The sequence below is a fragment of the Vulpes lagopus genome, chromosome 6 (assembly GCF_018345385.1).
Source record: "Vulpes lagopus strain Blue_001 chromosome 6, ASM1834538v1, whole genome shotgun sequence".
NCBI classification, from domain to species: Eukaryota; Metazoa; Chordata; class Mammalia; order Carnivora; family Canidae; genus Vulpes; species Vulpes lagopus.
The window spans coordinates 49758762-49785407 of NC_054829.1; the positions used below are offsets into that span (position 1 = coordinate 49758762).

Sequence of the window (26646 nt, forward strand, 5' to 3'; positions counted from 1 at the left end):
TTACTGTGCAGAAGCTTTTTAGTTTGATGTAGTTCCACTTGTTTATTTTTGCTTTTGTAGCTTGTGTTTTTTGCTGTCATATCCAAAATATCATTACCAAGACCAGTATCATGAAGCTTTTTCCTATTTTTTCTTCTAGGAGTTTAATAATCTTAGGTCTTACATTTAAGTATTTAATCCATTTAAGTTGTAAATGATACTTTACCCTCAAACTGCACAAATTTGAACTGTGCAAGTCCACTTATAAGATGAATTTTTAAAATAAATATAGTACATATTGCAGATGCATTTTCTCTTTTTATGATTTTTCTTAACATTTTTTCTCTAGCTTACATTATTGTGAGAATAAGTAATTCTCACAATACATAATACATATAACATGCAAAAGGAGTTGACTGTTTGTTATTGATAACATAACATACTGTATGTTCGTAATATACTTTAATATTATTCAATGTGATGCCTCCAGCTTTGTTCCTGCTCACAGCTCTTTTGGCAGTCCAAGGTCTTTTGTGGTTCCATATGAATTTTAGAAATATTTCTTCTACTTCTATAAAAAAGTGCTATTGGTATTTTCATAGGTATTGGATTAATACTATAGATCATCTTAAGTAATATGGACATTTTAACAATATTAATCTAATCTGTGAACACAATCTTTCCATGTTTTGTGTCTTCTTTAATTTCGTTTATCAATATTTTATAGTTTTCAATTCACATGTCTTTCATCTCTTTAGTTAAATTGGTTCCAAAGTATTATATTGTTTTTAATACTATTGCAAATAGGATGATTTTCTTAATTCTTTTTTCAGATAGTTCATTGTTAGTGTTTACTCTTAGTACACAAAATAATTCAGGGGCATGATCTCAACTTCAAGGGCTCCACTCCCAAGGATAACTGTCTGATAAGTCTAATTCATTGCAGAGGGAAAAGTGAGAGTCTGTCCTTTAGATATTTATCTCTCTATGAATTCCAGGAAATCTCAACTGGACTCTGAGTTTATCACTTACTAGCTAAACTTAGCCAAAGTTTTCTTTTCTGTGAGCCTCATAAGTCAGTATTTTGTGATTTCATAGAGTTGCTATGGATTTGAATGAAATAATAAAGCTATGTTTAATTTTTCTCTATTTAGATAATTTTAGTTTTGTGCCTAGTTGACATGATTATCTTCCTTATTTACTCCTATATTTCAAGCAGGGTATATCCCAGTAAGAAAACCCTTTGATATCTAGAAACATACTCCTACCCTCATTACAAGGACAGTTGAAAAAGTTTCTCTCTGAATTTTTGGTTTGGTCTGAACTCAGCATGAGGCAGGCATCCAAGAAATCTCAGTCCTTCTACAGTCTTAATAAAGGCTTTCCGTCACTTTATTTCTAGTAGGTTTCAACCATACCCACATTAAAAAAAATTAAAGATAACTACTTTTAAAAATATTTTGCCATTATCTTTCCCTAAGTAAACTTCCAATTCTGCAAGTGGGTATACATAAAAACGTCTCTGGACATGGTGTGGAAAAGTATAACCTCAAGGTATACAGCTTTAAAGTATTGTCAGAAAAAATAAAATAAAATAAAATATAATATAAAAAATAAAATAAAATAAAGTGTTGTCAGGGAAATTAAGAAAGCTCATTTTGTAATTGACAGTTATGCTTTGTTTGGATTATTTCCATACTTGAAAAAAGCTCAGAAAAGTCATCAGCCATAATTCAAGTGTGAATTATAGTATTTAATTTCAATTTTTTGGATATTTCAGAGGAAAATGGTTGGGTTCAAGTTATTAAACCAAGAGACTGATTTGCATATAAAGATTACTTTTCTTTTTTGGCAATATTTAAATAGTTTTAGGTTTAGTCATAATCTTGTACACTATTATGGCTTCGGCGCCACTATTGCAATCTCACATTATTATTGCTATATAATGTTTTAAACATTTTTAGAAGAATATTGCAGTGTTTATATTAATTTAATTAATATTAATTACTTTAATAAAAATTTATTAACAGGAGAATTTCACTGTGGATTTGAAGATGGTAACATTTGTTTGTTTACCCAAGATGACACAGATAATTTTGACTGGACAAAGCAAAGTACTGCAACAAGAAATACAAAATATACTCCAAACACAGGACCTAATGCTGACCGTAGTGGCTCTAAAGAAGGTATGAGGGTATGAAATGTTGTGTTTATAACAATTATACTCCAGTCTTATACTTTTAGAAATTAATGCCATTAATATGACATGCAAAGGAATGCTATAGATTTGAAGGTTATGGATAAAACATTAAATTTTTAATGTACAGTCAATAATTCAGATATTCCCAAAGTTTGTAGACATTAATTTTCTCTCAGAAATCATTGGCATATATAGTTGAGAGATTCAAATTATTTTAATAATTCAAGTGTTAAATTCTAATTTTGCCTAAATTTTTATACATTTTAAGCAATTTCATTCTTAATTATGTAAATCATTTACTTATTCTTTACATGATATATATGAAGATTTCATAAATGAGATCAAAATTCTCCTATGAATCTATAATTTACTTCATATAAAAACTCTAAAACTTCTCAATGGTTTCAAACTTCATATCACCTAATAATAATGTTTTTAAACATTTTATATTGTCTTTTTAAAGGTTTTTATATGTACATTGAGACATCTCGACCCAGGTTGGAAGGCGAAAAGGCTCGACTTCTCAGCCCTGTTTTCAGCATAGCTCCTAAAAACCCTTATGGCCCCACGAACACTGCATATTGTTTCAGCTTCTTTTATCACATGTATGGACAACATATAGGTGAGATGGCAAGAATTATTATGTTTCTTCTAGAGTAAATCATAATTAAGAAGAAGAAAGTTCACAAACACGAGCATGAAGTCGATTTTAGTCAAAGAATATCATCACTGACCTTTAAATGACTTAGTTTCAAATGGCAAAATAAGATGCTAAGACTGTTCCCCTATCATATCCTAATTTCCAAATTTTGGATTAGAATTTGAATTTTGGAACATTACCTATCCCTTCTAGAATCCTAATTCAGGAAAATCATTAGTAGGTTAAATTCTTTATGATCTTTTTCTGAAATTAATACCAGTATAACTCAGGCTGCTGCTTTTCAAAGAAATTTGCATGAGTAACACTTCAATGTGTGTTAAAGACCACAAAAATGAGAATTGTCATACTTGCAAGACAAATACTTTCAGCACTTTCTACACATTTGGAATACTGGTATTATATTTTCTTGTTTATAAAGTATGCCTAACACACTTCGTAAGATTTAAGGACATCCTTGGTCCCGGAGAACATGTAAAGATGAAGACACCCTTCCTGCCCTTATAGACCCTGTACAGGAATGGAGGCTAAGAGAAGTAATCATGCTGGATAAAATATTGCATATTCTTTAGAAAGAACCTAGCAGGGGTGCCTAAATGGCTCAGTTGGTTAAGCATCTGCCTTTGGTTCAGGTCATCATATGGGTCTTTATGCACAATTCTAAAATCAAACAAACTGAACACACAATTTTTGGACGTATTTGGCAATATATGCCAGCCTGATCTATGTGCCTTAGAACATATGACGTGAAGTAATATAAACTTATTTATAGTCTTTATATATCAAACCAAATGTGAAAATATATACCATTTGTAGCAAAAATATTATTGTGCTTAATTACAAGATTCTGTTCCAGATCCTTCCAGAGACTGTCACATAATATACGAGATACACATTCTTTTACCTTTCTAAAATAAGACAAAATTCTAAATGGCGAAGCATTTAAACCCACAAAGCTTGGACCAGGGCCCGTGGATCTGTATCTAGCTGAACAATAAGGCAATGTTTAAGGACAAAGGAAAACGTTTCCCTATGAAAGATGAATACATTTTCATTCAACAGAGATGAGCACAGGGAAGATTAAGGCACTGATAATGAGGAAGTAAAATGTGGGAAATTAGGAAGATATTAAGTGTTTTCATATAAATATATAATTATATAAACTACTAAAATTGTGCATGTGATATATTCCAGCTACTGCACTTTTTAAGCGAAGTAACCCCCTTGATCAGTTCACAACAAAGAGCATTATTGTTTATCTTTTACAGTAAGAAAACTGAAGCTCAGAGCATTTGTATGAATTACAAGTAACTGGCTATGCTGGGGCATAACCTCATTGCCAGCACCATTAACCAGTACTTTTCACAGTGGAGTACTAGGTAACAAATCTAGAAGGACAAACTTGTACAGTAAAAAGTACCCTTAGAATGAAGTTAGGACCTGGGCTGGAACTTGGCTGTAGCACTCAGGCACTGCAGGAATTTCGAAAATTCACTTAAAATGTCTGCATTATGGTTTCCTCATCTGTAAAATGGGAATAATAATTCCTGTTTCAGAAATTTATTGTTCAAGTTAAATGAGATAACATATATAAATTCCTCCATCAGATGGTAGACACTAATAATCTTAGGCTACTTTAACTCTCAAATAGCAGCAATTAGAAGGGATCCCTGGGTGGCGCAGCGGTTTGGCGCCTGCCTTTGGCCCAGGGCACGATCCTGGAGACTCGGGATCGAATCCCACGTCAGGCTCCCGGTGCATGGAGCCTGCTTCTCCCTCTGGCTGTGTCTCTGCCTCTTTCTCTCTCTCACTGTGTGCCTATCATAAATAAATAAAATTTAAAAAAAATAGCAGCAATTATGGCAACACTCAAGTAATAGCTAATGTTTATGGACCAGGTACTATTCCTAACATGTCATGGATTACTTCTTTTCATTTTCACAATAAACATTGTGCTCATTAAATCAATTATTTCATAGATAAGCAAACTGATACAAAGAACTTCATTTTACTTGCCATATCATCATAACCCATAAATAGCAAAGCCATGATACCAATCTGAGAAGCTAGACACAGAATATGCCTGCTTCTCCACTCTGCAAGGAGACTTATGAAGTGTCAAAAAAAGTTTATCTAATTTGTTGGCCGAGGAGACATTACAGATTTTGTGCAATGTGCATAATGAGATTTTTGATTTGGGAAAGTAAATCTTAAGAGTGGGTAAAATCACTGAGAAACAGAATATAGACCAGAAAAGCAGTTAGGAAGTTATGACAGTAGTCATAGGTTCACTACAGCCTGACCTATGAAAAGAAATGAATTTCCACACCACTACCAAACCATCTTATTTATTGTGAGATTATGATCTTATTACAAAGGTAGGATTAGCTCAACTCTAATATTGCCCATTAGCTAATGATGTATGTTTTACTTATTTATTTCAAATATATTTCTCAGACTTCCTTTCTCTTTTCCCAGTATACCCTGGAATAGGCTTATTAAATAAGCCTATTTAAAATTGATTTTTAGGGATCCCCGGGTGGCGCAGCGGTTTGGCACCTGCCTTTGGCCCAGGGCGCGATCCTGGAGACACGGGATCGAATCCCACGTCGGGCTCCCGGTGCATGGAGCCTGCTTCTCCCTCTGCCTGTGTCTCTGCCTCTCTCTCTCTCTCTCTCTCTCTGTGACTATCATACATAAATAAATAAAAGAATTTTAAAAAAATAAAATAAAATTGATTTTTAAATAAATTATTCCAAGATTAATATTTTGAACTACTTTAATGAATAAAATATGCAGTTACTATTTTTATGAGGCTAGCTCCCTTTCAAAACTTCTGCATATTTATGTTGCTCCAAGATAATTTTAATATACTTTTAACTTCACACTTGTTATTCTTTTTCTCTTGATTGTCAGTGAATGTCCAGGTGACTTCCGCCAGTTTTATTCTGAATTGTTTGAGGAAGAAAGGCAATTCTCCATTTCTTCCATGTGCCCATACATTTGCCACTTTGATGCCTGTGCCATTTCTCTGTCTCATCATATGTTTGAGGTTTGCAGGTATCAGACCTGTCACTTGAGTTCCACTTGGCAGGACATAATCATGCTGCTTAATAAAATCTAGGCAAAAGTGTTTGTTTCAGACATTGACTAATCAATGAGGACTAGATGAGTGAACCTCATTAGGGAGATTGCCTATAGCCGAAACCTTCCCTCTTTGCAAATATTATTCTAAGACACTCATTTATCTGAACACCTGGGCGGGGGGGCAGCGTTTATAGCCACTGGCTTTACAAATAACATTCTCAGTTTGATGGATTCTCTTAGAAATCCAGATTAAAAAATGATTTTTCCTGGACTTCTAAGCCTAATTGTGGTTATTCCTTCTTGAGTAACTATAAATAATCTTTGCAGTCTAAACTATGACTAATGCTCAATATAATATAAACTCTTTATAAGAGTTGCAATTTATTAAAACAAAAATGGGTGATCATTTATGCATTACTCGGAAAAGATTCCTCTTTGAAATAAAGTCAAATATGTCATATTACTTAATGATTGCTGCATAAAAAATTTCCCCAAAATTTTGTGGCTTGAAACAACAAACATTTACCTCTTAATGTCTGTGGGTCAGGAATATGGGTGCGGCTTGGCAGAGTGTCTGTGGCTCGAGATCTCCCATGAGGTTACAGACAAGCTGTCAAGCATGATTGCCCTCAAATTTGAAGACTCAACTTAGGGATGATATATTTTTAAGCCCGCTCATTTGATTTTTGGCAGGCCTCACTCCATCATAGTATCGGACTAAAGACATTGATTTCTTGCTGGCTGTTAAATTCCTCTTAGTTCTCAGTTCCTCAGCATATGGACATCTGTCTGGGATTATATCATGGCAGGGCAGCAGACTTCCTCCAGAGCAAGCAGTCCTTGACAGAGAGCAAATACATGCCCAATACTTTTAACTTCTGCCTTATTCTAACAACTGAGCTGATAATTCCAACCCACACTTAATGGGAGGAAATTACACAAGAATGTTAATGCTACGAGGTGGAAATCATTGGGAGGCACCTTAGCGTTTATTTGCCACATTGGTACAAGTTCTTGTTAGTTAAATGTTTCATCAAAACTGATTGAAGAAGAAAAAATATTGATTGAAGAAAAAAGTAAATGAATACTACAATAAGCTAACTGTAAATGAAAACTACAATAAGTTAACTGTTGATTTATATGTACAGGATATAATATCTAGCTCTTGACAATAGTGTGATTATTTCAGCAATCCTGTAGCTACTAGTAGGCATTTTGATTCATGATTAATCAGCTGGATTTCTAATGTTCGTGAGAGGAATTGAACTTCACATGAGGCCATTTGATACAACAAAAGCTTAATAAATTCAGTAAAAAATGAAATTCATTTATTTCTAGAAAGAATGTGAGTTATAAGCATCATCATATTATACCAGGAAATTAAAGATAAAAATACAAAATGCACTTATGAATACATCCATTGAACTTGATAAGTATGGTTCAATAAAGTTGTGACTCTAGAAACCCAATTTCACTGTGGAACAACTGGGAAGCAAAGAAAAAGAATCCATTAATGGGATCTATTGTTTCATGAATTTTGAGAGTGGGGAAGAAGTGATAAAGTAGAGATGTAGTGTTGTAGATGTGCCTATTTTAAGAGGAAAAAAAATAATAGAAAGGTAAATTTATAGATACAAAAGTCAAAAGGAAGAAAGTTTCCTGAAGAAATGGAAATTGAGAGTTCTAGTAGGAGAATTAGCCTTGAAGAGGGGAACTAATGTCACTTCCACTGAGGTGAGAAGAAAATAATTAAGTAGGAATGTGTCTGTTGAGCCATTCCTAGATGCAAGAATGGCAAGCGGACCTAGGAGTTGCCTTTTTAACAATATCTATTTTCTTCTATAAAATAAATGCAGCTGTCGCATGTTCCAAGAGTATACCATTTGAGGAGAATGGTAAATGGAAGCAGAGACCGATCAGTGATACAGAGGAAGTTGAAGCAGGTGAAGATCAGGATATCAGTCTCCAGTGTCTTAAAATGTGTTTTAGGATATAATGCTCAGTTTCAATGCCAATCACTGAATTCCCCTGCTAACTGATTTCCTTGCTGTCTCTTGGGCCCATAGTTTCTGGGGTAAAGATCATGCTCTAAAACCAGTAACATAAGAACTTTAAGTATATATGTCCCTCTGGCTTCTCCTTAGGGCAGCTGCATAGTCTATACCAGCTAGACAGGAAGTTCTCCAAATGGGCTGTCTTGTATCTGGGACCTTTTTCTAGGGTCTATCCTTGTTCTGATGAACTACATGAAATTAGGCCTCTCCCCATTACATGGTGCCCTGCAAATGTAAATATTTATTTGCCCACTATATAAATATTTATTAAGCAAATGAATATTATTTTAAATCAGATGACAGAATAAATACATTTGCCCTTCTTAAATCACCTAAGTAACTCACATTCTTCTTTCAAAAGCTAACTCAAGGACAGATGCTGAAATTTTCCCCCATCCTCTTACTCCTTTTGTTCCTATGACAGCTGGTGCCCATCTCTATCATATTTGTCACTCTGACCTCTGAGAGACTGTAAGTCCCCCAGAGCAGTAATGATGATTGCTTTCTATTTGACCCTCTGAAACAACTAATGCTCAATAGCTTTTTTTTTAAATAATATAAACTAGATATTTAAGCTTATGAGTGTGCTAGAAAAATAACAAAGCAAGGGAATTAAAAGTATTGGTGCAGATTGGAAACATCATTTCACCAAGACTTTATAGAATATGTTGGGGGAAAAATAAATCATTGGGTTAGCTTGAATTTGAATCTAAGTGTTCTGGCAACTAAAACACAGAGGAAAGCAAAAGTGTCACATATTTCTTAATGACTAATTCAAAGAGAAATTTATGTTTATAAAAGTACCGTTAGTAGTATAATGGAAAATGTCTTCACTCAGTACTTTTAGAAAGATATAAAATGTGTTCAAATAAAAATTTTATATACTGACAGGCCATAATACATTACAGTTCGTATTTTGGGCTGCAGTATCATGGTCCAGATATTTCATTTTATGATTGACTAAGATAATACAGAAATAGAATTTAACAAATCGGGAATTAACCTCTAATTAAATTTCTTTTAATAAGATATCTTGGGTTACCTTTTAGCGAGAGTGGATTAAAACTCTCTCAGTGCTGGCAAAGTTTTTAAAATGGAGATTTCAGTGGTTTTATACAAGATAGGAAGGACAATGGTGACAACCTTTTGCATGATCCTAGAAGTCTGATTTTTATTCTCATTTTGGTTAAAGACCATATTTCTTCTGTTTGAGTAAAAAAAATAAAGATGTTTGCTTTTATCTCAAGTATGTTCCTCAAATAGGAAATTAGCTCACATTTTTTTCCACTTGGAGTTAAACATGATAGGAAAGAGAGTTTGAGCTTCTTTTCAGAAAAATTCTATTTGTATATAATACTAATAATGCCAAGGTCAATCAGTGTGAGAATAATGCTGTAGGTGGAAGACATTCATTGAATAAATTGTTTTCTTGAATTAAGACCTATTTTTTTCAAGTGGGGTTGGATAGAACGGAGCTCTGATTTATAACCACTTATAATTAAAATGTGTTATTACACACACTTGTCAACAGACTGTCTAATAAGACTGTATGTGATATCTAGTGCACTTATCTTTTAAGTCTGTGTTTTGAACCACCAACAACCCCTAAATTTATTCTCCTCCTATTTATTTCTCAAACAATGTGTAGTAGAAACTGAAATGTTTAAATAAAATTAATGACATGACTGAGAATGGCTGGTGTTTCAAAATATACAAGTCTAATTCTTAGTGTAATAAATTAAAAATAATATTTCATCAGTTGAATTGATAGTAAGTAAATGGGTTGACTTGCTTTTGTTTCTCACCCAATGTACCAAACTTTTTAAACTAACTTCACTGAAAGTATAGATTTATTGTGATGAGTATTTTTACCCTTCAATCTTGAATTTACTCATTTTTGTTCAACAGAATGAATTGCACATGCTATGTGCCTAGTAGTATATAGAGTTCTATAGAAAATAAGAAATAATTGTAGTGAAAGGTCCTTATCCTTCAAATAGTTTGTCATCACATTTAGGATAATAAATTACTGAATAAAATAAAAATCAGAAAGTAATATTCATCAAAATACATGACAAGCCTGTGCTGTGGGTGAACAAGGTAAAGGACACTGAAAATAGCAAAGTTAAAATAAAGTTTCTATGGAAGAGAAAAAATGTAAACCATCGAAACAAATATTCTGCTGAAGGCAAAGGTTACAGGATGTAAGAAAAGAAGCCACATGTTGGAATGGAGAATAATGGTCTTACCACAGAGAAGGGGAAGTGGTACAGCCAGAGCGTCAGGGTCTACATAAGGGATGTGATACATATCAGAAAAATAGAAAGCCTGATGAAGGCTATGTCTGAGGAAAATTTATTGGACACTAATGTAGAGATTCAACTGGATACAGAGAGGCATGGTAATGACTGGAGAAAATGGACTGACATTTTTTTTTATTTAAGATATCATTGCAATTACATATTGAAAAAAATAATAGTAGATGCTTGCAGCTATTTATATTCAAGTAGAAAATGATTTTATAATTTCCCACTTTTGTCTGTGTGTATAAAACAAATGATACTAACAATTACCTATCAATATACATAGCTCTTGCCTGAAGCTAGATGATTGTGGCACATCGTCATCTTCCATGAAATGTGAAACACGAATTAATGTGTATATTACTGATTAAAATAAAAATGTGATTTATATGCAAGTGATCCCTAGGCCTTAGAGTAACCAAATTACAAATTAATTTCTATGAACTCAGTAATTTCAAGTAGCTGTAGGAAATATGTATGCACATATATTTCAGTTGTTTATATAAAACATATAAAATACATATTTTTAGTAAATAGTTAAAAGTAAAATTATGATAATGACTTAGAGAAGAGAACTAGGTAATAATCATTATAGATAGCATTTATGCAAATTATATTTACACAGTAATTTCTATGAAATAGTATCAAAATAAGAATCATTCTATTTCACAATGCCATAAATAACTCCAAAATGTTGGTCACTGCTCATGAGATAATACAACACTTAGGTCATTTAGCCTTTCTGACCATAGTCCTTAATGTGAGGTCAGTTCTCTTGAGCTCTTGCACCTGACTCTAGAAGGGGTGGTGATCAAAAGATGAGAATTAAGGAACCAAAGAGAAGAAAAAGACAGTTAAATTTTGCTTAGCAACTTCAAACTTGTATCTTGGAACTAGGTAGCATTTGAAAATCCTTGGGGATGATTAAATTCTTACCTTTTGATACCTGGTGCCTACTCAAGCATAAACACAGTGCCTCTAAGGGCTTAAAATTACTTTTAAAGGGTATTAACACAATCCATCATATTCACTTTGGAATTTTCTTACTATAATAGTATAATAATGTGCTGAATCAGCTTTGCTGAATCTAACTTCTCTTGAATTGCTTTATTCTGTTTCACAAGTTCTAATTTCATTGACCTAGATGACCTGAACATAAGTTTATATAACTATTGTCATTGAATTCTCTTTTGTAAACTTAAAAAACTGAAACTTGCTTGAAAAAAAGTCCTAAAATAATTTATCTACTAATATTGCTGTTGTCTAAAATAAATCAGTGAATCAATGGTTTGGATTCATTGATTTGGATAATGGAGTATAATTAAGACTATGTGCATAAGAATATGATGCTTAAATTATAATATATTTTAAAGAATTTATATTACTCAGTTATACTTTTAGTGTCTTTTTAAATAAGTAATGCTTGCCTTTTAAAATAAAATCTGGGGCAGCCCAGATAGCTCAGTGGTTTAGTGCTGCCTTCAGCCCAGGGTGTGATCCTGGAGACCTGGGATCCAGCCCCACGTTGGGCTCCCTGCATGGAGCCTGCTTCTTCTTCTGCCTGTGTCTGTTCCTCTCTCTCTGTCTGTCTCTCTCTCATGAATAAATAAATAAAATCTTAAAAAAAGTAAAATAAAATCTAGCCACAATTGACCATAGCTCATATAATCTATTCAAAACCAAATTCAAATCTGAGATAATTCAGACCTGGCTTCTTTAGATCTAGAACAAATATTTTTCACATAATATTTATTCAGTAAACATAAATTGAAATAATTCAAGTTTGAATTTTTATTATATATGTAAAAATATTAATTAAAAATATAAACATGATCACAAGGAAAGCATATGCCCTGAGAAAATATATATTTGATCCTGATACAATAACTTAACACTATTGGTATAATAATGGTAAGTTTTATATATATATAAATGTGTAAATTTTGTTAAAGTATGTATTTCTTTAAGTAAATTCTGAAAGACTTACAGTACATGCTACTTTTTTTGTCTAACTACAACAAATAAATCTAAAAAAGAATGTTATTTTATTAACATTTGACATAAATTTCCAAGTATTGATCCAAAGATAGGACTGACTCCTGTCACTTGAATCAAAATAACTGGTCACGCTACTCAAAAGAAATAAGACTTTAACATAAAATGGTAATTCATTCATTTCCATATATTTACATTAGCACCTCACATTTACATTTACCTCACATCTACTGGTAACTTTTAAAGTACAGAAAAACTTGAACTGCCTTAATAGCTTAGAGAGCACATCCTTGATTCTTTTTATGCAAGATATTGAAGGCCTTCTATTAGAAAGAGAAGATAGGTGTTACATTTAAGTAATTAAAAAAAAGATAAATGATATTTTCCTTTCTGTAAAAGCAGTTCAATTAGCTAAGAATTCAGTAGAGAATACTACAGCTTAACCCAATCAGTTATCACTAATACAGCTGTAGGCTATAGCAGACAGAGGCCATGGAAGAGATGAGGAGCCCCTTTTCTATCTAATGCACATATAGACTGTTTCTTCAAATAATTTCAGAAAGGTGTATGTTACATACCCACTTTGTAAGTCCAATGACAACTAAGAAATTCAAAAAGTATTATAACTTAATTTAATGTTTAACACAATTTATTTTTTTATTTCAGCTTGATTTCCTTGTAATCCCTCCTTCTTGTGGATTTATGTTAAATAGAATGCAGTTACATCACACAGAAATATGTTCTGCAGTGTCTTTTCCTTTTGTCACAAGGTTGCCTTTCTGGTGTACAAAGTACCAGTACCAATGAACAAGAAAAATTGAGCCTCATTGAGTATCTAAAAAGGAAAATAGATGGATTCAGAAGGCTACTTTTTACCACAATGGATTACTGAGCACAGTGGGATAGTCCCCCAAAATTCAATTCTTAAATAGCACAAAGACATAAGTGCCTTTCCATTATTCTCAGATTGCTGAATCTTGATATAGTAGTGTATCTCACATTAACTGGCTCTGCTGCTTTAGATCTTACAGGAGAAGCAAACAAAATCCACACCTATCCTGTGGAGCTAAAATAAGCTCTATAAATTTTGGGGGGGTTTAAGAATGAACAAAGAGGATTAAAATAAGAGAGAGAGAATGAGAGAGAGATTGAGAAAATAAAGCTCCAATGAAGATTCCACAGAAAAAAAAAAACAAAGCTAATATGCATATAGTAAAGGAAACACATATTGTTGAAAGAGACTTACAATTCAAGTGAAAGTACAATTTGTCCTGTATATGCTTTATAGATTTCAGTATATTCATAAGAACGTGAACTTTATTAAACAATAAAAAATCAGAATGACATAGCAGTGGATGAATTTTTAAAAATGAACTGAATAAAAGACAAATAAAGGAGAGCTTTACGAGATCAGAAAGGAATGTAACATCATAAATTATAATAGCCAACAAAAGATGACATTGGAAACAAAAGAACAGAATCCATACAATGGAAATTAAAATCAGTACTATGGAGGACAAGCCTGAGATTCTTTTTTACATTGAAGGGGAAAAACCAAATAGTAGATTCTGGAGCAAACATGAACATGTGACAAGATAAAATAAAAAACAAAGCTGTGGAACATCATGTATACATATGCATGCATTATTCCTAAATATAATACTAACAAAAGGAATAAATCATAATAAAAGAGTGGTAGTCCTCTACCAAGTAAAACTTATTCCTGTAATATAGTTCAACATTAAGAAGCGTACTAATACAATCTACTCTATCAATAGAGAACTAGAGAAATATTATTCGACTATCTTGAAGATAATAGTAAAACATAGTGAAGACTATGTATGAAACATAATATAGTTTAAATGCTTTAAGTCATTTTAATTCTCAACAAAAGCTTATGCTAGTTATTATTATCATCATTACTTAGATGATGAGGAAATTGAAGCAGAGAGATTAAAAGACTAAACCAAAGTCATCCAGCTGTGACAGCTATGATGTAAGGAATGCAGAGGTTCTTGTTTAAAAAGTAGGTATTCATATTGATGCATTTTTGCATATATGAATATGTGTGCTTATGTATAAAGAATTAGACAAAATTTATCTAAAAATCTGAAAGAAAAACTGTAATGTAATTGTACACATATAGACATACATTAAAAAAAAACAACTGAAGCAATATACACTAAAATATTAAGGAGGCTCCCTCTGAGAGATCAATTTAATGGTGATTTTTATATTGTCTTTTCTGCTTTGCAGTGTTTGTGTGCAATATTCACATAAACCAATGTAAATATTATTTGGAAAATAGATATAGTTTTTAAGAAGAAAATGATTATTTGTAAAAGTTATCAAAATGAAAGTATCTTGAAGGCACTGGCTCCAGATAAATAGTTGCCATAAACAACTATTAAAATGGGTGAAATAGATTAAGTAATGGTTTTCAGAAAGTGGAATAGGCAGGGCAAGCCTGAGATCTATGGGTTAAAAAGAAACTAATGAGATCATTTCTACAGGAGCCATTTCTTTGCCTGAGAACAATTTCCTGGCCCTAACATAGAGCTCTGGAACTCAAGCATAACATGAAGGTGTTACTGAGTTCAGGAGGTAGAGATGAGAGTTCTGGGCAGCTGAAGTAGTTAGAATCTGTGAATCAGAGTAAAAGAAAGAAGGGAAGTGTGCAGAGTTCACTCTAGAAGTATATGTGGGGTTCAATGTAACTCTGTCTGAAGGCTATTCTGTACTTATATAAGACTCATAAAACCCAAGGTTTACGGTATGGCAACCTAAAAGCTTTTATGGACTTGGCAACAGAACAGAGATGGGAAAGCCAAAGAGTCCTGGGAGAAGAGCAGTAGGGAATATTGAAGTTTAAGCTATTTTAGGGTGAGGAGATACCTTAATGACCTCTGACATGAAAAAACCAGACAGGCTCTCCCTTAGTAGTTAAGATGATGCCCTGGAGAACTGACCTCTCTATATCTTTCCTTTAAAAAAACAAAATCTAAGCCCCAACAAGATCCACAGTAGAGACAGATTTGGAGGTTGATTCTCATAGAGTTAAGGGGTTTAGAGCAACAATTTGGGCTTTCAACAGATCTGTATTGTTACTGTAAACCAAGCCTATCTATACAAATTTGACATTATGAGTCAGTAATTCAATGGTCTGCTGAAACAAAACTGCCTTCTGAGAAATATTATAAACCTAAGGCTCTATAACATGATATTCACAATGCCCATTATTCAATGAAAATAACTAGATATACAAAAAAACAAGAAATGTAATCCAAAGTAACTTAAAAAGTAAAAACCACTCCATAGAAATGAACCTGAAGAGGGCCAAACATTATAATTAGCAGATAAAAACTATAAAAAGGTCCAACAAATATGTTCAATGACATTTGAGTGAATATGTTAAAAGATTCACAGGAAATAGTCTTAATGATTGGACAGGTAGGTCTAGCAGGGAAAGAGTAACTATACAAAAGAACTAAATAAGAATTATACTGGAAAGTAGTAGATAAGACATAAAGAATTCACTGGAGGAGCTTAAACAACACTGCAGAAAGAAAAAAAAAAAAGCTAATAAACTTGAAGACAGACAAAATTTTCCAACCTGAGAAATGAAAGAGAAAGATTGAAGAGCAATGAACACAGCCTCAGTGACTGGTAGAAGAATCTTAAATTGCCTAACATATAGGCATATGTGCCATATATTATATTATATGCCATATATGCCTAACATATGGCATATATGCCATATATTATATTATGCCACATATATTATGCATGTATATGCATAACATGCATTTTCCTTTCCTCTGAAAGGAAAGGAAAGGGATGATACAAGGGAAAACCTTTATATATATAATTGGAGTCTGAAAAGTAGAGGAAAGGGATGAGGCAGAAATAAAGGAAAAGCCAAAAGAAGTTCAGCAAACTCTACATAAAGACGAATATGAAGAGAACTGTATTTAGGCTCATTATAATCAAATTACTGCAAAACTAAAAATAAGGGAAAATGCTCAAAAGCAACCTGAGGGAGAAAGAAAAACATATATAAGGGAACAAAGATAAAATGATAGCTGACTTCACATTAGAAACTGTGATATACAGAAGAAAATAGAACCACCTTAAAGTACTTGGGAAAAAAGTGGCAGAACTTAAAATCTCACAAAAACATTGGAGTGAAATGAAGTTGTTTTTATATAAACATATCTGAGAAACTTTATCTCCAGCAGATCACCACTACTACAGGTACTAAAGAATGTCCTTCATGCCAAAGGGAAGTGGTGCTAGATTGTAACTCAGATCTACAGATAGAAAAAAGGCTGTCAAAAATAGTAAATAAGGGGTTCCTGGGTGGCTCAGTCAGTTGAGCATCTGCCTTTGGTTCAAGTCATGATCCCAGGGTCCTGGGATAGAGCCCCACATTGGGATGTTTGTTTCTCCTATTCCCCCTGGTTGCTTGGCACTCTCTCTCTCTCTCTCTCTCTCTCTCTCTCTCTCTGTCTGTCAAATAAGTAAATAAAATCTTAAAAAAAAAAAAAAAGAAATGGTAAATAAGTGGAAAATTTAAAAACTATGTTCTTATGATTTATATAAACTACATCTGACTATTCACGATTCAAACAAAGGTAAAAGATACAATTACTATTAAAAATAGAAAAAGAGTAAGTAAATTAATTATACTATTGTTAGGTTATTACATGTGTGAAGTAAGATATAGAGTGTAAAGTATGAACTTTGAAATGAAAGGAGGAATGTAATAGTAAAACCAGTAAGGGAGGTATAATGGATGAATTTTGAGCATGAAGAATAAAATATTGACAATAATTAGACTACGAAATTTATGAGTACCTTTTGTGGCTCTGAAACAAGACTAAAACACAATTTAAAAGGAAGATTTAAAAATCAGTACAAGAAATAAATTGAAACCTAAAAAAATAAAATAATGTCAACTGAAAAGAAAGAAGGGAAAGAGCTGCAAAGGACAAAAAAAAACAAAAACAAAACAAAACAAAAAAAACAAAAAACAAAAAAACAGAAGGGACAAGTGGAGAACAAATAAGATGATATACCTAATTCCAAACATATCAAAAACTATAGTAACAATAAATGAACTAAAATTAGAAGACAAACGCAATAACATAGATAAATATAAGAGAAGTTATGTTGAAGAAAAGTAGCGAGGCACACAAAAATATGCTTACTGCGTAATTTCAGTAATATGAAATTCTAGAAAAGGCAAAAATCATTAGTTAGTCAAGAAAGTCTTGTCAGTAGTTGCCTGGCAGAGGAACAAGGGCTACGAAGATTAACTGCAAAGGAAAGTGAGGGAGCTTTTTGGGAAGATGGAAATATTCCATATCTTGATGGAGTGGCGCTTACACTACAATACATATCAATCAAAAGTTATTGAGCTGTACATTTAAAAAGGGAGATTTTATTGCATGTAAGTAATATCTCAATAAAACTGTTTAAGTGTATCAAAATACTGATTGCTTAGTGATCAATATATCAGACTCTAATCTGTGGGTTCAAATTTTGCCTCTGCTATTTACTTACTGTAGGAACTGATCAAATAACCACTCTAAGTTTTCTCTATAGTTGTACTTCATAGGATTGTGGAGAGGATTAATTCCTTATCTGGAGTAAGTGTTTAACATATCGTGTGTTTTATTAGTATCATCAGCACCACTACTATTTTTACTATGTGCAGAACATGAAACTGTTGAAAGAAATATATCAAATCATGTAACGAGCTTATTCTTATTTTATCTTCAAGTAATTCTTTTAGAAGAAAATGAGACTTGGATGAAAAGTAAATTGAAAAAGAGATTATAATTGGTAATATAAGACAAGGCAATAAGAGTCAGACTTTGTGCAAGTCACTCAGTACAACACATCTGTTACAGCCATAACAAAGAAGTTACCATAAACTATGTGTCTTAAAACAAGACAAATGCACTATCTTACAGTTCCAGAAGACAGAAATCCAAAACGAATATCATGGAGCTAAAAATCAAGGTGTCAACAGGGCTAGTTCCTCTAAAAGCTCTAGGGGAGAATAATCCCTAGTTTATAGAGCCTGCCTCTGTTTGGCTTGTGGCTTCTTCTTCAAAACCAGCCACATAGTATCTTCTTTTTCGTTCACAACACCTTCTCTCCTGTATCAAATCTCCTTGCCTTCATTTTATAAAGATATATGGGATTACATTTAAGACCCACCAGATAATCTAGAGTAATTTACCCATTTTAAGATCCTTAATTTGCTCACATTTGCAAAGCTGCTTTTATCATATAAAATAACACCACAGATTCAAGGGATTAGGACATAATTGTCTTTAGAGGCCTACCAAACGTCATAAAAGCAAGATTAGGAATGAGAAGGGAAGAAAGGAGGAAAGACTAGTGTTCTGAGGAATTTTATTGTTAACAGTTTACAAGTGTTAGGTCAAGGAGGAACAAATGTGAAACAAAAATAAATATACAAAATAAAATGTCATTGTTATTTTTAGGTGTTCTAAATGTTTATCTGCGTTTGAAAGGGCAAACAACGATAGAGAATCCACTGTGGTCTTCAAGTGGGAATAAAGGTCAACGGTGGAATGAGGCTCATGTTAATATATATCCAATTACTTCATTTCAGGTAAGAAAAGAACCATCATTTCTGTGAAGAGACTGCTGCACATGAGCATAATTTTAAAGGCATACCTTGAGTAAACTTTGGGATATGAACATTCAGAAATTCTGTGATATGAGCATCACAAAAACGACAGTATTAAGTTTTTCTTTAGTTTTAAAAGCTGTTTTTACAGAGAAAATGCCCCCTTTTTATTAATACCTAGCAAATAACATGTTTGAATAATAGTCTTTCAAAATCCAAATGGTTTGCCTGGAGAAAGTATAATCCATTTCTATAAAATAACATGTGTATATTTTGTTTCCTGAAGATAAATAACACAGGTTCTTATAATAAAGGAAGCTGGATAGTCAATTCTCAATTAATCTGTTTGAATTTTACTTGATGGAATTTTACATACTTTAGCACAATGTGTCTCTTTGAGGTAATGCCGTTTTAGTAATTTATCACTTTGATTACAAAGTCAGAGAACTTTGAAGAAGCTATTTTTCTTTGTTTTGAAAGAGAAGTAAGCTTACTTAGAGAAATAAGGCTTAATTGAATTAAGAAAGTTAGCTGAAAATATATGATAGACATTTCAATGACTATAAAAATGGCCATTATGGCTTGTATTTCACAAAACTGTTTCAGTGAAGAAAATAATGTAGTTTAGTGATTTTCATAACTATATATATAATACATATATTTTATGTACTCACCTTGAGTGTTTGTTTCAGATCAGTGATTTCTTCAAAGTACTTCAAGAGATATTTTTGCTTCCTATGTGACTGCCTCACTAACATAAACTTATATGTCAAATATATATACAATAAGTATTTAAGAGAATAGTTATATTAATGTTTCCTTCAGGATACTCCTTTATTGCCATAGACATTGGTTTAATAATTGAGTACTTTCAATTTCACTATTGAGCACTTCTTTATTATCATAATGAACAGTTCAATAAATACTTTTTGAGCTACTTCTGTGTGCCAGGAACATTGCTAGGTTGAAGATCTAAAAATGATTGTTTACCTCAGGTTAGTAGAAATATACATGTAAACACTGACATCTCATACTATAAAAATTGCAGTAATGGAGGTATGCACAAGGTTCTATGAGCACACCCAACCAACAAGAAGAGTATGGAAGAAAGTCAAGAAAAACTTACTGTATGAAGTGAAGGCTGAACCAAGGAGAGGGATTGCAAAGCAGAGAAAAAGCTAACATTAGTTTTGCAGCAGAGTTCAGAGTGAACAGAGAGAGACGTTGACATTGTATACCATACAATTTGTCAGGGAAGCAGAAAAACTTTTCTGGACTTTGATACATAAAGATAAATCAGACTGATGTTATTGGAGGTTAAGGAATCTATGGAGCTTGGGTAATGGGGGGGTCACTGGAAGATTTTACTCTGGGGATTACCTGGTATAGTAGTCATGTTGCTGCTTCAAAGAGGCAAAACTAGGTTGGCAAACCAATTAGGACCTGTAAAATTCACATAAAAGATGTTGAAGGGACAAATTGGGGAAGTGGTATTAAAAAAAAGGGATGATTTCTAGATATACTTAGGTGTGAAAGCTAGCAGAACAATTTTATGTTGGGAATTTGGGAAGCAGCCATAAATGACTAAGAAGTTTCTAACTTAGGAGTCTTGGGTAATGCTTGTGCTACACATTACCTTAAAAAACAAAAAAAGGAAAAGAGACAAGCTTCAGGGATGAATATGGTTGCTTCTATTTTGGACATGTTAATAAAAATGCCTATGAAGTATCCTTTTAAAAGTGTGCAGGTTGCTGTACACGTTTATCTAAAGCTTTGGAGACATACACATTTGTGAGTCAACGGATTGTCTGTGGTACCTAGAAATATGGGAGTGGTTGATATTTCCAAGGGAAGGTGGAAATATGTGAACAGTGATTAAATGATGGAACCATGCAGAACACTACCTAGTAATATCAACTGTGGGAGAAGACCTCATTCCTAAGTATTATTTTTTAGTATGTTTTAGAGTTAAAAGGAAGGAGATTTGGGAAAGTTTGATGCCCACAGAGTCTAAAGACAGTGATACTCAAATAAGAAGCAAGTTGAGTCCAGTGGGCTAGTCATTACAGAGAGTGCCTACCTTTGAGAGATTTGTGTAAGGTAGTTAGAAAATCAGGAAAACCAGCATCTTAACTAAGATTATTCACTACTCTGGGGGTACCTGGGTGGCTCAGTCACTTAAACTTCTGCCTGCAGCTCAGGTTATGATCCCAGGGTCCTAGGATGGAGCCCCATGTCGGGTTCCCCACTCAATGGGGAGTTTGTTCCTCCCTCTGCCCTCTCTCCCTACTGCTTATGTTCTATTTTTCTCTCTCTTTCTCTCTCTCTCTAATAAGTAGGTAAAATTTTTTAAAAAATTAACTACTAAGATTTAATAAAATAACCTACAAATAGATATTAAATTGTCATATATATGCAAATAGTTATTTTATTCTATAATTGTTCACATTAGAGAAAGTATGAATTTTGTTTTATTTTGGTTTTTTTGTTGTTCTTGCAAGGGAATGTTTCTTCATTCAGGATGTAACAGCATGGAGAATCCAGAGGAAATGCCCCCCTGGATATAAGCAATGAGGGGAGTTTCATAGAGGAAAGAAATGAGAGGCAGGGTCAGCCCCAGTTTGAGATTGCAATCTGAGAGAAAGGAATTGTTTTGCTTTGTGATTTGACCCATCTTACTCCACTGCATCTTGTTACCAGAATTGTTGACTTAGAGAAAGGATTTCAAGACATGAATTAGTCTTTTGTTATCAGGAAAGATGTGGTCAGTGTAAATTCAGAGTAGAACATTTTTACAACTCACTACAAATGACAACCAATTTTCTGCAGCCTTGGAGATTTACATATTAAATTCACAAAAAGAGATTTATAAGAATGTTTAAAGCAGATGTTCAATAATGTTCAAATGAATAAAGTTTTTTTCACAATAGTCCAAACGTTGGAGAACTCTCTTCTCTATAATCTTCTCCTCATTCCAACTGAGAAATCGGACTGTGTTTGCATAGTTGGTGCTCAAAGTAGTTATCATTTCTGGTACTTTTTGTTCCTTTTTGTAGATGCATATTTCCATCTAGTATCAATTTTATTTTGCCTGAAGGACTTCTTTTAACATTTATTGTAGTGTGGGTCTGCTAAACATAAATTCTTTTCACCTTTTGTACTTCTGAAAAAGTCCATTTCATCTTCATTTTTTGAAAGATATTTCCTCTGAGTATAGTATTCTAGTTTTTCCTTTTGGACTTTAAAGAGGCTCTGCTGCCTTTTTGTTTGCATTGTTTCTAAGAATAAATCTGCTCAAATTCTTATTTATCCTATATGTAATGTGACTAGTTGCTTTTAAGATTTTCTCTTTATAAAAAAAAGATTTTCTTTTTATCACTGGTTTTGAACAATTTAACTGTGACATGCTTTTGGGTAGTTTTCTTCATTTTTAATGTGTTTGTGGTTTATTGATATCAGATCTGTGAGTTTATAGTTTCTATAAAATTTAAGCATTGTCTGGCTAATATTTCTTCAAATATTTTTGTTCCTCCTCTAATAAGATGTTAGATTAAGACTCTAATCCAACACCTTATGTATTTATATAAGACTCCTTATTTATGTGCACATATGTAGGTATTACACAACTCATGGATGCTTTTTTAGTGTTTTTAAATATATTTTTATTTGCCTTTCCCTTTGTATAGTTTCCATTTTGTCCTCACATTCACTAATCATTTATTCTGCAATGTCTAATCTGCCTTCAGTCATATTCGGTGTATTTTCTATCTCAACAATTATATGTTTCACCTCTATAAGTTCAGCTTGAGTCTTTGAAAAAATATTTTCCACATCTTTGGTTAATGTTTTGAATATATGAAACCCAGACCATTGTAGGTGTTTTAATGTCACTGTCTGCTAATGCTAACATCTGTGTCAGCTCTTGGTGGATTTTGACTGTTTTTTCCTCCTCATTACAAATCATTTTTCCATTTTTTTCATGTCTGGTAATCTGATTGGGTGTTAGACATTGGAATTTTACTTTGAGAGCTAAAATCCTTATAGTTTTACAAAATACTTGGATATTTTTATACTTCTAAAAATATTCTTGAGCTTGTTTGGAATGTAGTTATTTGGAGAGTTTGATCATTTTTGGTCTTGCTTTTAAGATTTGTTAGGAGAGACTGAAGTGGTGTTTAATATATGGCTAATTATTTCTCACTACCAAGGCAAGAGTCTTTTGAGTACTCTGTCCAATGCCCCATGAATTATGAGGTTTTCCAAGTCCAGGTGAGCTGGGTACTGTTACCTTAAATGCATCCCTCTGGTTCTTTCCCAATTGTTGGGTGGTTACTGCACATTCACGTTCTGATCACTACCTTGCTTAATACTCGAGGGAGACTCTCTGCAGATCTCTGAACTCTGTCCTTGCATGTATTTTACCCTGCACACTGCTTTGGAGTCTTTAGACTCTCTGCTCTATCTCAACTGAGATTTTCTACCAAGCTCTATCTTTCTGCTTGCACCATGATTTATCAGTTCTATATAGGGCAGTCATAGGGCTCACTTTGTTTGATTCCTATCACTCATCGATCATTGTTCTTCATTACCTAATGCTTATTGTTTTATATATTTTATCCAGTTATTTGGCTTTTTCTGATGAGAAGATAGATCGAGTTCCTATTAAATCTGTCTTGGCTGGAAGCAAATGAAGAGTAGTAGTTTGTTTGTTTGTTTGTTTGTTTTAAGAATAGCAGTTTTTAATGAAGCATTGTAAAGCTATTTAAACTACCAGTCAAAAATAAGATACATAAAATCATATTCTTATTTTGGATGTTCTTTCTTCTCTGACATATTTCTAGGTCTGTTGACTACAGGTCTTAGGTCTGTTGACTAAAGTGTTATGACTATTGTGTCATTAGTCTTGATTTTTGAAGGAGACATGAAACACAACTACATCAGTCTACCCCATATTTTGCTTTTATTCTGTTTTGGTTTTGAGTTTTTCATTGTTTTGAACTTTTTTTCAGACAAAGCATTTTTTACTCAAAAATCATTTGTAAACTGTCAAGCTTTTCAGAAATACTTGCTTTGGTATGTGATGCCTACCAGGAAAGCACAGTCAAAACTGCACAGAATATATTAACATATAAATTAAGTTCTGAGAAGTTTTAATATTACTCAAATGTAGCTTTGTGGCATTGTAGAATGTCTTTAATTCAAGTGGAAAGGATATCCCATACCTCTTGGAATTTTAAATGAGATATAAGTGATTTTGAGCCTCTGCTGCACTGACACTTAGGTTGTTTTATTTGTTTGGAGTTGCATGCGTTTAAATTATTTTGATTTATAAACCCTTTAAAAAACAACCACTTGCAAAGTCCTTTGTTTGAGTGTGTCCAATTAGTTTGCTTAGAGGAAAATAAAATTGTGTAGTACTTCTCAGGGTAAATAGAAGTTTTATCCTACTGAAATTCCCTTTGGGGCTCTTTGTCAAGAATTAATTTAGTATGATCAGTGCTTGTGATGAAAATATATTTTGCAGGATTTGGGAGGATTACAGCAAAATCTCCAAAAAAGTAAAATTGATACAGCGTTATCTTAGAATGTTGCTTATAATTTATGTTACACCAAGAAAAATATTTAACCATCCTCTTTAATGCTTTAATTCTTTTCATAGTATATTCCAAATGCTTTCCAGGGGGAAAATATAGAGACTTTCTGAAAACATAAAATACAGTCTTTATGTTTTCTTGTTATAGGTGAAAGGAACTCTGGATATCTTCTACTCTTATGCGCTCATTTAAAGATTTCAAAATGATTTTGAGACATTTTGACGTTTATCTTAAATCACATAAATCCTTAACATTAAATAGGGATTGAAAAGAGATTTTAGTTCTCTTATTACATTGTGCTGCCTTCATGCTTATCTACCTAGTAATGATAATGATATGGAATATATTGTCCTCCTTATTATATAACACATAATCATGTAGATATATATCTGGCATTCTGAGCCAAATTCCAGGGCCATTATATAGACATGGCAGTGGCTCCCAAAGTACCACTGGAAACATTTTCCAATGTTAATAGCTATTTTGGACTTTATTTGTATCCTGGAATTTTTGCAAGTGATGTACTCTGTCAGTTTTCAAACTGCATTCTTAGACTTTGTGCTTGCCTTAGCAGCAATAATCAGAAGCAATATATCTCTTGTCTTGAAGAAAACTTGCTGTGAACATTTGCAGAAGGCATCATTAACATTGAAGTCACATCATCAGAAGTGCATCGTATTCTTTGACTCCCTGTCTTTCACTCATTACTTTTGCATGGAGCTCTTCCTTCCTTAGTGAGAAAATATTTTGGAACACAGCCTTCAATAGCATCATTTATATACCTCTATACTGACATATATATATCTATAAGCTTTAAAGCACTATAATATATGTAAGAAATTATCAATCAATGGATTAAAATAATTTTGTGTGGTGTCATTGTAATAACACAAGTCCACATACATTTTATTAACTTCTTATTTGAATGTACCCATCAAGAGTTAATTTTCTAATCATGCAGTATTTCTTGCGTATTAAGTTTGCCGAATTGCAAGCACATACTGTGAAAACATATAAAATTTAAAACTTGTCATTTCAGTTAAGGCAAACCATTTTAAATAATATCAGTGTGATTGTGTGACAGGTTTTGCATAAATTGAGCCCCCTCTTAGGAAACCTAAACTTTAACAGTTTCTCCCCAAGTATATAGATGCCATTAATTCCTTCTTCATGGCAATTAAACTAGATGCATTTCAGAAGTACTGAAGAGGAAAGGAACATAGTTTTATTCCTCTAATGTAATAGGAATCAGAATCATGATGGTACTTCATAAAAATATGACAAAATTTAACCTATTAAACTAGAGAGCATTTTTCTAAATGAATAAAAATCAGATTGTTTTTCATTGCATACAGATTACAGCTTCCAAGTTGAGATATATCATAATGAATTGTTATGGTTTCTCCTTTTTATGACTGAGAAAAAGATGTTTGTCACCAAGGATTTATTTTTGTAAACAATTGAAAGTTTGGCCAAGGTACATGTTTAAATTGAGTTTTAATGCATTTTATTTCTATTATCTACTTAACAATAAGAAATATAAGGGAAAAAGTATTCCTCTAGGGCTTAGTCTAGAAGCCACTTATGGGTGTATTAGAATCTATAAAATTTTGTTATAATAATTCAAAGATATAGTTGGAATTGGAATTCAGAACATAAAAAGAACAATGCAATAAATATCTCTTTGTGAGAATTAGTAGGAGGTAAAAAAAAAATCTGTATCTTCTTAAAAGCCAAACTGCTATGGAAATTAAAAGTAAACAAACATCCTGCACAGGATCTTTTTCTTCATGTTCAAATAGGACCCTGAGGAGGACTACAGTATTTCTCTCACATTCTGAATTGGATTCCCTATCGCCACAAGATTACGAATAAATATTAAAAACACTAATTATGTAACTGTCTCAAGAGACTAATTGCCAGAAATTATTTTTATCATCCTACTAATAACTACTGTAATTCTCTGATTTATTTCCACACATAATATACAAAACTTCTCTAATTTATTTCCACACATGATATATAAAACACCTGCTATGCTTATACAGAAAGTAATTCAGTTGCCTTACTCAGTGACAAACTGTATTATCCATAGTTGTACAGATGAAT

The 26646-nt window shown here is 32.8% G+C and overlaps 1 protein-coding gene across 1 annotated transcript in view; it reads left to right on the forward strand.

Moving 5' to 3' along the window:
• Nucleotides 1-26646, forward strand: part of MDGA2 (MAM domain containing glycosylphosphatidylinositol anchor 2) — a 778807-nt gene that overhangs the window by 743478 nt on the left and 8683 nt on the right. The window contains 3 exon segments of the mRNA XM_041760034.1: nucleotides 2010-2165; nucleotides 2643-2801; nucleotides 18795-18925. Coding sequence (XP_041615968.1) covers nucleotides 2010-2165; nucleotides 2643-2801; nucleotides 18795-18925 — 446 coding nt within the window.